Raw genomic sequence first — 16455 nt, forward strand, 5'->3', positions numbered from 1 at the left:
ACGCAACCGATATGATGGGGGGGTTTCAGCATATGACAAATGAGGGCTAACGATGACACAATATGACAGAATATTACTCATGTTACTTATTGCTAATATTATGTGCTTCTCAGATATTTATTGTGGGCCATTAAAGATGGTGTTCATGCATGGAACAGAAAGGTTCTGAGGCTCACTGCTGCGATTCAATTTCAAATTCAAATTTAAATGGGAAAATACAAACACAGCGGCCTCATCCCAACTGGCAGGTAAACATTATGTTTCCATGTTAATGATACCATTTCTCTCACACCGGGTGGAGTCCTGCATTATTTAAGTCAAATTAGACTGAATTGAAATTTACAGTCAGAGTGACATTAGCTTTCTGACTATGTCATTCTGTGAGTGAATCAGCACTGTTGTGCTCTCATGATGTATCAGAGACATTGTCAGACATTTAAAAAGGTTTTTGTAGAAGGGTTGAAAATGTTATGTGCACATGTACAGACATGCACTCTGACCAGAATAGAGGGGTTTGACACAATAAGGGCACAAATGCACATACACACACACGCGCGTGCGCACACACACACACACACACACACACACACACACACACACACACACACACACACACACACACACACAGAGTAAACAGGACGCACCTCTTTGTGCTCCGCGTTGATGCGCTCCAGGCTCAGAGAGTACAGAGTGTCCCGCCCTCCTACGAACAGCCTCTCCTGGTACTCATCCAGCAGCATGGTGCGCAGGTCCAGCGCCCCCCGCTGGCCGTGGAACACCCAGGTCCTGTTCAGGTCCCACAGCTCTGTGAGAGACAGGGGGAGTGAGGCGTCAGAGAGGGCCCATCTCTCAGACCCAGAAAAGCAATCAGTGGTTGAGAAGCTTCGGCAAACTTTACCATCGCTCCAGGATAACCTTCAATAAATTAGCCCCGCGGTTACCTTTTGCTAATGAAACAGGCCATTTATTAGCTGGGCTTCGGTCACCTGAGATAAGTGTTTGAGGGCTGAGAGTTTCCCTCTCATTTTGACAGCATGTACTGGGGCCTCAGTGAGGCCATCCCTGTGACTCTGGGAAGAGCTGCTTCATTTCCTCCAGGACTGCGCTGGGTCTGCGGTCAGGGGCACGGGTTAGCAACAATGTGTTTGTGATTTTGCGGGCCCCCGATGACTTTCAAGGAGCCATGAACGGCAACCCCCCCCCCCCACCCCCCCCACCCCCTCACCCCTCACCCCTCACCCCTCACCAACACACACACACACCACCCCAGGGCGGCCTGCATCCTGACAGCAGGGTCAGCGCTCGTGCGGGATTGCCGCCCGCTGTGACTGTGCTTAGAGCGCCTGGGTTTCCCCGGCGCACAGAATCTGGCCGCAAACCGACCCTGGGGAAAGCGGGTTCTGGCCCGCGAGCACTGCGTGGGATGAGAACACAGATCATCCATCTCACCGCATTAACCGCTCAGACCGGATCGGTCCCTTGCCACCATCTTTACGAGCAGCCATCGCCATGGGGAGGCGAGAGCCTGCGGGTCCCGGAGAGTTCTGTCCAAATGTTTTTGATCACCAGCGCATCTGTGAGAAATGCCAACACCGGAGCGTTTCAGTCCAAAGCTTTTGGGGAATGACTCTGTTCTTAAACCTCAAGGAGATGCTTTGAGGAACAGGGTAGGCTTGTAAACATGTTGGATATTTGGATCTCATTAAAATACCCCCAAAAAAGTATGACACGTGCAACAATGGAGCAGCAAAGACTACTGGTTGCGATTGCAAATCTGTTAACACGTACATCCCGCACAGGCACGGCAATAGGAAAAATTCATTTGAGGCATTAGAAATGGTATGCAAGAAAACTGGAGCCTGTTAACGCTCATAGCATGAAAGGGCTCACAAACATCGAGCCACTTCATAAATTTGAGGGGTGTCCTACCTGGCGAACTCCTCCAAGCTGTTACAGATTACCCCCAGTCCACTGTGAGGAGCCCTGACCTCCTGACCCCAGCGTGCTTTTGAGCGGAACTTATTGAAATTAAGCGTTTGGTTAAAGAGAGGGGAAAAAAGAGCAGACCCAGGGCTATACGATTGCACGCCAAAGGCAAGTTTTCCAACATTATCATGTTACGTCCAATTTCACCGCAGGAGAAATGCCGACCGTGGGGGGAACATCGGACAGGGAGGCAAAGCCAAATCTGTGTAATGTTTTGTTATGACTGGTTTACTGTTTGTCAATTGTGTAATCTCTGTCTTTCCAAATTCTCAATATTCTTTTTATAATTACTCAAGCTTGTACTGCATTTCCTAATTGTCAAAATCATCAATTAATAGCTCTGTCAGCAGCTGTTGAATGTTTTTTTCAGAACAACATACTCAGCACAACTGAATTTTGGCTTGGGCGGAGGATGGTCATTTGAGTAAGACAAATGAAGGAAATCCAAAGTAGGGGTACATTACTGCTTTTCCGGACGCGTTTTAAGGGTCATCTCCATTGTATCATCGTAACTATTATGTTCCATTAATCAGGAAGAATGATGACATACAATCTGCATACAATTAGGGAGTATGTGGGAAAACGAGCAGCCCAAGTGGACATCTAAGCAGAGAGGGAACATTGCAAATGTCTTGCAAACGCGAAGATGCAGTGAACTGAAACTGGTCCATTTCCTCACAGTGTTTTGGATTCTCTGGGCCCCCATGTTATTTCAAATCCCCTCTCTCAGATGGCACAGTCCAGGGGGCCCAGCTCATCTTGTAAAGGAAAGGGCTGGAAGCTCAACATCTCACCACCCAGTTTGCTGGGCGTTTACCAGTTGATCAGGCCTTGCCATGTACGCTGTCACCGATCAATGTGGCAAATGGGTTGCCTTTGCAGACCACATCAGGCGTGAAGGACATGGGGTAGTCTGCGCTATGAGGTGTATGCGTGTGTGCGTGTGTGTGCGCGTGTGTGTGTGTGTTTGTGAGTGGGGGGGGGGGGGGGGTTACTTCAGGCGTGAACAGAACGCCATTCAATGGAGGCAGGAAGACGCTCTGGCTTTGAAAAGGCTCCGGAACGAGAGAACGGAAGAGAGCGGGGAAATGCAATGATTACAGGGGCGGATATTTGATCTTTTCAGCGGGGTTATCAGCAGCTGCCTTTAATCTGACAGGATTGCTTTCTTTTTGCCTTTATTCAGAATTCAACGGGGTGCCACGGAGCAATTTGTTGATTTAAACTGACAGAAAGTTATTTAGCTGCATTACACATGTGGATGTGTGAAACACATACACAGCCTGCATTATATACACTCACCCTTTCTGACATTCGATTTACATGGTAATGGGGAAATAAAAATTGTCTTGGATTAAAATTACAGCTAAAACTCTTCGACGACCCAGTCTCATATGTATCCCTTTAACCTGTTTCCTCATTTTTTCACATTAAAGCCTGAGCTCCTCGTTTGCAGGGGACAGTTAAGGGAAAGCTAAAGGGAAGCCATTAACCCGACATGTCAACTGTGTTAACCTTTGTGCCCAAGATCATTAACATCGAAGCATGTCCAACCATTATAGTAAAAAAAAAAATCTCCATCTTTCCTCAGTCTGAGCAAATGTCTTCATGTTAAGGCTAATGGTTCCTTCAAATGGCCCTCTGGATTTCTTGCACGCTATTCCCCTTTACCTTCATAAAAACCTACCTCAAGAGGAAGAGTTACACTCCAGGACTTGGAAATAGCGATTACTCCCTCTGATTTAAGTGTCTTCAAATTAATTCTGCAGCTATTTGCTTGAAATTATGAAGCTGGACAATTTACACATTAGTCACAGTGAGGCAATCCATCTCTGGAAAGTGTCCAGGCGGAAAATATCGACCTGGCTGAAATATTATGTTTGACAGAACAAACAGCAAATCAGGGAGACATATGGCTTCGGACACACTAGCGCCCGATCAAAGTTGCCTGCCGTAGCACTGCCTTCCCAGCATGCATTTCAGGTCAGGACAGGGTGAAGGACCGGGGTTTAGAAGCTCACGTCCCAGCAGAGATGAGCCGCGGTGCTGCGGAGCTGTGACGGCTCTGGGCCTCAGAGCAGATGGCCGCCCAGCCTTGCGCACAGGCGTGTCTGGTGCGTATTAAAGCCCCTGCCTCACACAAAGGCTGCCGGATCCAGTCACCTTGTATACGGTTACTGTGAACTCATGTGACTCTCCCCGTCTGTACAATCTACGCCTCTAATTGGAGCTGCCACTTTCTACCGCGTTTCGGTTCCTGCCCGGTGCCCCTCGGATACAGCTGGCTACCATCACCCATCCTAAAGCAGTCTCCTACCGCAATAGTAGGACAAAGGGGTTTTCGCGACACTAAACACAGCATTTAGTGTTTCGGCACGCTGGAGTCTGAAGGGGTATTCCTTTCCGTTTGTTATTACAGCGCTATTTGTTTTATGTACAATTATACCTGAATAAAAAAAGATCTTGTCAGACGTGTGTTTTGTTAAGGCTAAGGCACGGTTCCTCTAATTACCTAATCCGAGCAGTTACGCCACCGAGGTTTGAGGTGCGGGTTTGTTTTTAATGTAATTCCAGAATACGCAGAGAAAATCGCACACAGAAGCCCACCTGGATATTCTATCTGGTAATATTCATCAGAATCAGACGAAAACAGTTCCCTCCGCACTGAGTCTGCAGAGAGCAGACTGGGACTTTCCTTTATGAATTTTAACTTAACAAACATTCAGCTGCACTCAGGATTATACACACGCTGAACATACCTTCCCATCTACTGTTATTTGATTTGCTATTAAATGTGATTAGGCTAAGATTCAAATAACTACAACGCACTGTGCCCATGGCTTTGAGTAATGACTGGAAATGGTGTGTTTGCTTTCCCCATTACAAAACATTCTCAGCAACTTTTCAGCTAAGTCCTAACTTTATGGAAGAAACAAAAAGAAGTAGCATTTCATAAATTTGTAGCTTAAAGAGTCAAGCACATTTCAGATATATAATTCTAAACAACAATAATGCAGTAAAAGAAAGCAAAATGTGTTTTTTTTTTCCTGAAAATTATTTTAGATATTTAAACAAAACAAATACTAACCATTTGCATTTTGGTTTATGTCAGTGGTCGCCAACCTCACAACATTGTATGAGAAACAAACGACCAAAACAAAGCTGAAAACTTGCTTAATAAGCAACTCAAAGTTAGTACTTTGTGGTTAGACTAAACATGGGCGTTGCCAGGACTGTACTCAGCTGAGAGAATGCCATCCTTGGACATTATCAACACCGATGGGTCACTCTCCCACCTTTCAGAGACATTCCAAACATCAGTCTGACGGCACTGTAATGATTCTCAGATTCAAACAGATTGATAGGGCATTCTCCACATTATTCGCTTGCTCAGCCAGCACTCTGGCTGTTTCCATGCTATCCAATTGGCCTGTTTTTGTCTACAGCAAATGATTTTACGTAATGATGGGAGTAAAGATTAAAATGGCTATGTTTCCTTACTGAGCACAAACAGAAGCCAAAACGGGACGTTATCTTGGGTCGGCAGAGGAGGTGAGACATGCTCAGCTGGCCGGATTGCGATGAGTGTTACAGTACGAACAAGCCCACATCACTTTTGACAGTTGGTACCTTTTGACCTCTAAAGTCACCATATCTTCTTTGAGACTCAAGGTCCAATGACAGCTTGTGACAGGAGTTATCAGGGGCCAAGAGAAAATGTATACATGCATTCCTCAGACTGCCTCTGACAGGACCGGGAACTCTCTTCTCTCCTCGATCCTCTCCTCTCTCTCTCTCTCTCATTGTCTGACCCTCTCTCCTGAGATAATGAAGACTGGCGGCCGAGAGAGAGAGACACTTTCCACATTTCCAATTCAGTAGAATTGGAAACAAAAACCAGCCAGTTCCCTTGAGGGGGCAAGACTAACTTCAGTTTAAAATAAAGTCAACCCCCTGACGACCATTTGACTGACAGACAGACAGAGACCCGCAGCCCCTGCCAGCTACACCCGGTGCTTGGATGGGCTCGCGATACCTGAACTCTCCCTGGAATAAAAAAGCCCTGCGGCGTCTCCGTGTAGTACCCCACCCCTGCCCGGACACAGCAGGAGGAGCAGTCCTCGCATGTGGCGTTCTGATGAATATTCACCGCATCCCACTTGCCATGCAGCGTTGGTCCTGGCTGTTAATAACAAGAGTTTGGCACGGACTGCAAATTTGGATCTCTGGCTGGGATTGAGGGCGCAGCCACCCAGGTTAAGCCACCGTGTATGATTCAGAAATCTCCTGGCGACAGACGGGATCTGGGACATGGCTCTGTCGGGAGGGAGGGTACCACAGGGCCAAGGGGGAGTCTTTGCACTGATGGAGCTCTTTGAGGTCCATGTTATTGGATGGAAAATGTTGCATTCATACTCGAGTTCATGAACGCCTTAGCGGTTACAGGGCATTGATGTATGAAAGAAGGGGCTTTGGAAAAGAATAAGGGTCATGTTCCAACATGCCAAAAGAGTGCAGGTCTAATGCAAGCTCAGTCAGAGTCTAACCACAAAACTGCACAACAGGGGATGCCATAAATATGGAATATCCTTTGTTACAATTTTATGAACATAAGGTTGAAATGAACGCAAGGTTGAAAATTCATCAGTATTGTGGATTCTCTTAGTTTTGGCCATTAGGACTAATTTAGGAGAGCACACATGTAATAGTGAAAAATATATATAATAATTACAATAAGCACTAAGAGAAATAATATCCCCTCAAAGACTACATTAGATTTTGGGAGAGGAAATGCTACAAATAAATTACACTGGGCTGCAAAAAGTTTGCGAGGTTTTGTTCAAATGCTGCATTTGGTCTCTTTGACCCATTTTTGTTTAAATGCATTTGCAGCAGTGGTGAAATCCTTCGCAAGGTCGATCCCCTCACAGAGTAACAACAGTGAACTCAGTGAGTCAGAATTCCAGCATTCCCCTGGTCATTTCACTTGTTTTTGCCATTTCCTGGAAGAGGCTGCTGGTAGCAATTAGTCCATTAGTTGTTTGAGTGAGTCACTCACACTTCATTTGAGCAGATTACAATGTCAGAAGATTCAAAGACACAAACTTTTATTTTGCCAAAGCGTGCTGATCTTTGCACATAGCTGTCTCAAATCCAGCGGGGATATCCATAATCTTCTACCATATCGGATAACACAGCAAGGGAAAACTACGTCTTTAATGTCTATTATCAGTCTGAGTCGGTCTATGTTTTATTCAAAACAAAAGTGTCCAAGAGACATCACAGCACGCTACAGCCTGAACGAGAAAGCGATACTTTTCAAAAATCCAGTTTCATTGCCCACCATCAGGGTGACGAGTGATGCCAGCAGAGATTTCGCAGAATAAAATGAAAATATACACTTAAACCTCATGCCTGGAGGACCTTGGAAATGTTGCTTTAGCTAAAATAAGTAAACCCCTTTACTAAAGCTGTCTCTGGGGAGATGAAATGTTGGACCCCCGAGAAAGGGGGGCTGTGAACGATCGGAAGCTGGAAAAACACCAGGCGAAACCAAGGACACATTCTGACACACAATAAGACCCATCTGGATAGCATGAGAGTGGGGAGAGGGGGAAAAAAAGTCTAATTTGGATTTGTGTTAACACTTAAATCTGGTACGTTTCAGTGAAAAAAGCCCTTGTAAATTCTGTAGCCTGGTGTCACGCTGCAGAGATGGAACCACCTTTGACCGCATTGCTGTGCCAGAGCTTGGAGCGTGCGCAAGGACAGAGGCAGTGGTGGCGAAATTTCGTTTCGACGTTGACAGAACGCCATGGGCCCGCGGGGTGAAGTCCTCGCAGTGGGGTCCTGCAGGAGGCTCTCTGGATCCACCCCCACTCCACACACCCCACGGGGAGGAGCAATTACACCCTTATTAATTTGGCCTTGTGTTCTGCGGGGCGTTTGCTAATGATGTCACGGCCCAAATGAGAGCCACATGGGCCGGTCTCAGCTGAGGAGGGCCCTCCGGTTGTGTGCGAAACTTTAAAAGGATGCATCAGGAAATAAGAGCGAGAAGGTTCCGTATGGTGTTGGGCCGGCTTTGCGGTCCGAGAGGAACAAGCTGATCCTTTCAAACGGAAGTTTTATGACAATCATCAGTATGCTATTCATCGATTATACACAATTTAAACACTGTTGCACTCACCTTTGTCTTCACTACATCCGGATGAATGAATCCCATTCAGAGAGATTACATTATTCAGTTATTCACCTGGAGGGAAGATTCCCTTATCCAGCATAAATTACATAGCCTTCCATTTTATATCAATTATACAGACATTCAGCGAAACACCACAGGGCAAGAACTCTCTCAAAAGCAATGCCCGGGCCTGAGACGTAAAACTACATCCATCTGGTCGCAATACTCGCCCCTAAGCAAACCTCCATGCAGCCATCCGGTGCCATGTGTCTGCTGGAGGGGAGAGAGCGGTTTTGCATCAAGCGCGAAACAGCGAGGGGCCCATTTGTGTGAGAGGAAGGCGGGGCGGTGGTGTTATCAGCGTAAGATGCCCCCCCTTCCCTACCAGGGGATGTGATGGGAGCTCTCAGTACATCGTCATTCTGAGAGTACAGCCGCGCAGCTGGAGACTGGATCCCGCGCTGGGTAAAGGTCGGCATGGTAACGGGAGGAGAGCGGGCACAGTGCTCGCTAGGTATATCATTAATTAGTTAATGGTGCCGTTTACACAGCGGCTCATGAGGAGAGCACCACCCCCCTCCTGTACTACAGAAATAGCTCACAATATCACATTTTCCTATCCCACGCCCAGCGTGGTTTTTTTTTTCATGTTGAACTAAATTGCAAAGCATTCTCAAGTAGAAGGCTACATTTTATGGTAACTGCTGGTAATTCTATTCTATGGCTAGAGAGATACCAGATTATGACAGTACTTTATACTGGTTAACCTACACCTACAGGGCATATTAAAACCGTTCTCAGGTCATAATATATACATTTTCACAAGAAAGCCCTACCAGCATCAGAAACATTGCGCCTGAGATTGGTGTGGCCCCCTCATCCTATTACCTTGAGCAAAATCATTTAGAGGCCAGACAAAATATTGGTTTTCCTTGTTCGGGGAAAGGTTTCAAATTGCACCGATTTCTGAAGGGGCTGAACACGTACAATTCCAACCGGAGCGCACACAGAATTCAAACTGACAGTTTGGTCGTATCAGTATCCATTTCAACTGAGCGCAATGATTAAAATCAGACGTCTGAAGCGCTACTGTCGGCTCCCCGGGACTTCAGAAGTGAAGCCTATGGAAGCCTCTTTCATACAAACCAAACTCTTATTTGCGTTTAAGGATACACGCTATTGGGTGTGTTGGACAATACAGGAAAAGGTAATGTTTCATACATGCATACAGCAGACATCAGCTTTCACATGGCACTCCACTATAGCAATGATTAAACAAAGGAAAGCATAGTGTAACCATACCTCATATTTTCAATAAATTAATTATTATAAACTGCAGATGACTAAACGGTCCGTTCTGAAACATACCTGCCGGGTCACTTCCTCAAAACTGCCACTCACGCACTGAATCAAAGAGCGCTGGTCAGCTGTAAAATTGTGTTTGAACAATTTTATGGACTCAGGGTAGAAAATGAGCTGCATTTAAATAGTATAGACATGAGGTATAACCCTAGAGAGCTTTTAGTGGCTTTTGTGTTGAGTTTGTGAGAGGAGAACATTTCAGTAAAATATGCACAGGGAAGAGGGTTTATTTGTACAAGGTAATGTTCGTGACATTCTCGCTATCAAAACACTGTGATGTCACTGCTAAACCCCATTCCATTGAGCAACATTTGAGTCACATATATAAGATTTCCATGAGAAAAATTCTCTGATCACCTACTGAGTCTAAATTATTGCTGCTTATGTATACAGTACACAGTAATGATACTCTTGTGGTCTGCAACATTACCTTTGGTTTCTTACACTGCACACACTAACAATGCTCTGAACTTGGATTTAGGACTTGATTTTGCTTTCAACCTTTTTGGGGCCACATTCCAGATTTTTTCATACATAAGAAACATAACTGCACGCTATGGTGTGTCTCCCCAGGAGAAAAAAGCATAGATTTGCAGTTGGTTCTTCCCCACTGTAACTTACGCAAGGATTTTAACACAAATGGAAGGATCAGCGTGCTAAATGTCTCTTGCCTGGCCTCCATCCTCTAGAGTGGTCTTCAGATCAAAATTTTATAGTGATTGCGGCTATAAAAAGTTCTCCACAAGGCCATTCAGTCCAGCAGTACTTTCTTTTACTCTGCAGTTCTTAACAAGCAAGGGTTCTTTCCAAAACGTCTGCCATGCGCTGTCACTTAGGCGAACCAATCAAAGCACGTGTGCCTCTTTCCAATTATGCAGATGATTATGTTTGGTGATACAACGGACAACAAAATGAGTTGAATGGGAGCAAGGAGATGATCAACAACTAGAAAAATGTAAAATATGTCTGGGCCACTTGCTTGAAGTTAAAGAAAGTGTGTTGTGGTCAGATTGAATAGACCCAGCCTTCCCATCTGCAGAATTTACAGTGGCAGCCATCTGTATTGAGTTGTTGTCTGTTTGTTACTCACTTTTTTTGTGGGTTTTAAGTGCTCGATCTTCATTTTTTTGTCAGCTGGAGGATCCATTCCTGTCAGCCAGGGAAATTCCTTTTCCTGTAAACATGTCAGGGCTACAGTGCTCTCATATTCCACCAGCTCCAGTGACACTGCCTACCTTCTGAGCTAGTCTGCTTTTACACAATGTCAAGTGTTACACAGTGTTACAGTGTCCCTCTGTGACTTACTTGGTTGTGACATTACACCCCTAATGCACACTGTATCATTTGCCATGGATATGAATGTAACAATCACTAAATGGTACAGTGTCTTTGAAACTATAACCAGGATAAACTGGGCTTGTAAAAAACATGGAATTAATTACATTAATAACAGCAACAAAGCACATAAGAAGAGATTAACCAAGTACTTGTCAGAGTAAAAAGTCCAGCATAACAAGAGAAAGCTGATTAGTACTACAATCCCTGCCTTTTGGATAACTCCCCCAAGCTGTCCTGAAAAGAACTGGGTGATACAAATATATGAGTGGGGAAAACAAAGTTCGCAAGTGATACAATGGGTCATTTGTTATAAGCAGTGTGGAACACCCAGAGGACTCAATTCTAAACAATCTCAGGGAATCCATTACACCAGCGTCACCGTCTGTGGACAGTCAGAGATGGTGCAGTATAATTGTCAAGATTAGGGGTTATTCCACTGGCCCCAGCACTGCCCTTCTGGGGTGACTGTGTTCTGACATTATGAAGTAATGAAGTTTATATGGGACGTCCTTACAGCAATGGAGAGACGGTTTGCCTTTTTTAACATCTGGCATCGGACATCTCACTGCACACAGTATCCCATAATTCCCCATACCCTGTCTGCTGTGGTTTGAAACGTGGTTCTCTGGGGATTCATTAAACATCTCCAAACAAAGATATGAAGCAACACAGTGACAGCAAGAAGCTGTTGGGAGTACCAGTCTTTGAGTCACAAATCCCATTCTAAGAGATGCCAACAATCAGTCCTGGCCTGGCATAATTCTCTGTGCAGAAAACAAGGGCAGCCACTCCAATATTTCTGAGAATTAGTACAAAAATGTCATGAATCAATAAAACATCTTGATTTACTTCAACACCAAGGGGTAGAGGGAACTCTGTGGCACCCTACAGAGAACACAGTGTAACCTGTAGCCTGACGACTGATTAAACAGGGCTAACGTTATCATCAGATTTAAATGACATCAAAGAGATCACAGACAAATATGGTGAAATGAGAACAAGCCAGGCTGGCGTTCTCGCTGTGTAGATCATATGGGCGTCTTCTTCATATGGATTGCTGAGGTTAGATTCATATCAGTGTGGCAGTGTGTGAGTGACGCAATCAAAGTATAGGAAAATAAGCCTTTGTAGAGCCCAGGGGTGAACTGCAGTTTAAGTTATTGTAACGTCAAACGGGTCCTGATGACCCTCGCTTGGTAAAGTTCAACTGGCGACACCCTAATGAAAAAGTGTCAATACTGCGTATCACAAATGGTGTTTAAACGCCCACGCTGGAAGGCATATCTATCAAATAAAGACCCTATCGAAAAGCCTCCAGGCTGTGACAGTGCACAGAGTGCATAAATTCTGAGCCTGAGGGGGGGTCGGGAGTTCAAATTCAACGTAGGACGCTACTGTCGCACTCTTGAAGACGTTAAATAACCACGAACTTCACCTGAGTTCTGGAGGCTAAATCCCAGGTTATGGGTCCTCTGGGTTAAAAACCATCCACCTCACTAGTAACTCATCATTTCATCGCTATACAGAGATGGCACTCCGCCCAGCAACTCATTTGGTGCCGAAACATTCAGTGTTAATGTTGTGGAGAGACCGCAAAGAGGGAAGATGAAACAGCCCTCCAAGTGAGCTAAAAACAGTCACGGTGCCTGCAATTAAGATGCATGCAGAATTACGGCGAAGCTGCACTGAGCAGTGCAAACAGCGAAAATGATGTAATAATCAAGATCAACATCTGCTTGGGGAACGCTCCAATCAAAGGCTTTAAGCGGGCCTATCCGTCTTGAGCCTCGAGCTGGAACAGCAACAGATGGATCCGGCCAGGGATATATTTAATATCCCCACCATTTCTATTGCATTTCCAGAAGCCCTGCGATCTTACTGGAGGATCCCGCAGCGTAATCCGCATACCTGACTCCTATAACCGCCTCAGGGTTTCAAAATACCTTCCACGCAGACACACACTCGAGCTTCTCTTCGGGCGGGTCGCCGGGCTTGGCAAAGCCTGCACATAAATATCCAGGCTTACGCTCGTCTCGTCCTGTAATGATAGGATTCAAGCCGAATCGCCCGACTCTGTTCTGCTCGGCGGAACACGGCGCATCAGTCTAGACATGCAGAGCGCCGGGGCCGGGGCTGTGGGGATGCGTCGGTGCCTGAGGCGTGCTCTCTGTGCCAGCCCGGCTCCTCTCTCTGGAGCGAGGAGTGCGTCACTTACAAAGGCACCTTTTCCCCAGGGATCTCCGTGACTCATGTTTTTAAAAACGCGCTCCGTGCTTATTGCTCCTTGCGTTTGTGAACGACGGAGGGCGCGGGTATTGAGACGGACTGGCTGATCTGGTAAGCACGTCCGGGAAGGGAGAGGGGGGGAACAAAGGCAAACAATGGTCACCTGTAATTACCGCCTTTGCGAGGCGTGACCCCCTGAGAGTCATCGAAACCTGAAAGCAGACGAAAGAGGGCAACAGGCGGCGGCCCAGCCCTCTCCTGTGATGTGCCGTATCAAATGCGCTGGACAGCTCTTATCACTGCCATCTCGCCTCTCGTGGAATTTATGATTTACTGACATTTCGCATTCCAGACCCGGTGTGATCCAGATACATTGCTTTTTCTCCACTGTGGTTTTCAATGCGCCACTCTGGCCCTTACGCCAGTATCAGAATAGAAGATACTAAAAGTGAGCGTTTAATGCTTGCTGGTGCATGCAGCCAAAGCTAGTACACTCATAACAAAAGCTCCCAAGCTTTTGTTCACAACCAGCTGAGACGCCACAAAAACAATGAGCTGAGAATAGTTTTTCAAAGAAAAGACAACCAAACGGTGCTGAAATCACATAGAAGGCAGAGTTATGGCACTCCAAAACAAACACAGACATTAACCCTTAAAAACTATATTTTAACTATTCAATATTTAAATATTCAAATTCTAAATATGTGTCATCTGTTGATACTACATATTTACTATACTACACCACAAGTTATATGTTTCTGAGATGCATAAAGCATACTTCTCAAATACATTTTCTAAAATTTGGCAGTTGTAAAAGCCTGCCTATTTTCAAATTTTATTTGTAAAATAAAACATTACATAATTCACAAAATCATACGCTCTAAAAGGGGATAGAGAGACAGAGTTTATGTCTGTCATGAAAAAGCACTGTGCCCTTGTTTGTTCACTTTTCATGGACTACATAGCCAAAAAAGTCCCCTGAATTAGTGGTACCCAGTTTTTTAACATTCTATAATTTGATATCTCACAAACAACTGAGTCTTATGTTAAGGGTTTTGCAATAAATCCTGATGTGAACAGCCTGTCTCAGACACAAATTCCTCTGTCTTGTTTTTTGTAAACCCAGCAATGACAATAGCACAATATCGCTGTACAACAGGGCTCTTTTTTACACAGGTTTGCTACTAGCCTCCTCACAATCAACATGGAGGATCACCAAAAATGCAATTTTAATCCTTAAAAATTGTAATCCTATTCAATTCTTTAGGCAGATATTGTATTAATATGATGTCTAGATTTTCTAAGAGCAAAAACATAGGCATGCGTATTAAAGCAAAAGCTTTGCAGAGGAAAAAAAACTGTGAACCCCTGTGTCCACACAGTTTGCAGAGCGAAAAAGGACCTGAATGCTGCTGTGATTTCCACAGCCGCTGGGCAATGTGGAGGTAGAACTGTGAGCACAGAGAAAGCAGCATTATCACAGATACACCTGTATGGTGTCTGGCTTTGAAATGATGGATAACAGGAAAACTAGACTTGCTCAAGTTCTGTCCCACGAGTATTGAGCTGTTTAGACAGCAGCGGAAGCCATGAACAGTAAATTAAAAGAATAATTACTCCTGAAATTCTACTTAAATTCAGACAACTGCACAGTGCAACTGTGATTATAGAACTAGAATTGCCAGAACTTAAAGTCACAAGCTCAATTATTGTTACAATTTTTACCTGCAAAGAGCACTGAACAATTTAAAAAAAGCGTGTCTCTCAAGTATTATTTCACAATAAATTTACATTCAAAATTCAAAATAAATACATTCAAATTAAACAACAAAATGAAAGCATTACAAGTTACACTCAGCTAGGCTGCAACTGCTAACTGATGAACTCTTTTGCTAAGAATTAAGATTTCTATCCCCTGCCTTTGGCTACACGTTTCCTGAGAAATGCATTTTTGGCATATGGTATTCTCACAGAGTGAGTGTGAACTCCCTGTGTACAAAGTGAGATATATCACACCTCTCCTTCTCACCTACCTCTGTGAGATAGACTCAGTCTGGGATGGCTGCTCCGGGCTGCCTCAGCTGAACTCTGCAGGATCACCAACATCTGCACCAGAACCAGAACCAGAACCTGATCCAGCCTCCTCCCTCCTGCAGCCATCCTGCTGTGGTCCCTTCTCAAACCGTTCCTCGCGTTCTTCTGAGTTTAGTTACAGTGGGGAGCCGGTGCCATCCGGTCGGCACAGACAGGATTATAGTCCGTTTGGTGGGGAAGGTGTTTCAGAGCAGTGGTCGACCATTAAGTGAAAGTCAAGCTTCAGAACTGCGCAGAGCAGAGGCTTTCAGATTGGCTGATGCTCCCTCTGCGATTCAGCTGCTCCAAGTCTGTTTCCACTCGCTGTCAGGGCTCCTACAAATGCTGGGAGTCAGATCTCCTGACACTTCAGAGGACAACAGGAGGCATTCCACAGCCCCCTCCCCTGGCTCCCTCTGGCCCTGGGGTGTATGTGTGTGTGTGTTTGTATGTGTGTGTGTGTGTGTGCGCGCGTGTGCCCCACTCGGCCTGTTCACCTTTCACCCCTGCTAATGAGAAGAAGCCCTCTCTATGCACGCCGCTAACCCGCCGCTCTTCCAGCTGGGCTGCAGCACCACCCCACCGCTCGCGCTTCACTGGAGGGCTCTGCCCCGCTCCGCTCCCAGAGACGCTGCCGCTCCACGTGCCGCGCTCCGATCCTCCCCTCTCCTGCCGACTTCTCCAGCTCCTCCGGCGTTAACCTGGACCAGGGCCAAGCTCGCTCCCTCCCCTTCCCTCTCTCTCCCTCGCTCTCTCTCTCCTCTTCTTTTTGAAGCAGTGATAATAACAGTGGCCCACTCTCCTGCCACGCTTCCTTTCGCAGGCTGTTCTGACACTGTTTGGGGGCGGGTATCTGGGGCTGGTGTGACATATTGTGTCAACACTATATGCCGTGTTTATATAGCAGCCACACTGAAGAAATCAACTGCCTCGCTCTATTTAGGTACCATCAAAGTAAGGCCCGTAGAAATATTTTTTCTCGCTGTGGCACTCTGCCTTCAGGGAACACACTGTCTATTTTAGCTATTTAAAACACTGTACAAGGACTTTATAGTGTTATTAAAGTAAATAAGCAGGGTGAGTCAACTTGTCAACATTCCAGTGATGAGGAATCGGTATGTATGATTCAAACAGGTTCATACATATACACAAGACAGTAACGCCCCAATACAAGACTGCAAATATGAAACGCACAGAAAACACAAAACACACATTTAGTTGCATCTGAAATCCCAAGAGTGCTCATCTCCTGCACCACTAAACAAAAACTGACGCCAGAGATTTCT

General features: G+C 45.5%; 1 protein-coding gene across 1 annotated transcript in view; it reads right to left on the minus strand.

Annotated features, from left to right (window-relative positions):
• Positions 1-15201, minus strand: part of LOC118770215 (semaphorin-3E-like) — a 36304-nt gene extending 21103 nt beyond the window's left edge. The window contains exons 1-2 of the mRNA XM_036517754.1: positions 15130-15201; positions 645-805 (exon numbers count right to left, since the gene is read on the minus strand). Of these exons, the coding sequence (XP_036373647.1) occupies positions 645-740 (96 nt within the window). The 5' untranslated portion in view covers positions 741-805; positions 15130-15201. The remainder of the gene's footprint in view (positions 1-644; positions 806-15129) is intronic.
• Positions 15202-16455: the final 1254 nt, after the last annotated feature.

This window comes from Megalops cyprinoides, chromosome 23, assembly GCF_013368585.1.
Source record: "Megalops cyprinoides isolate fMegCyp1 chromosome 23, fMegCyp1.pri, whole genome shotgun sequence".
Lineage (NCBI taxonomy): Eukaryota > Metazoa > Chordata > Actinopteri > Elopiformes > Megalopidae > Megalops > Megalops cyprinoides.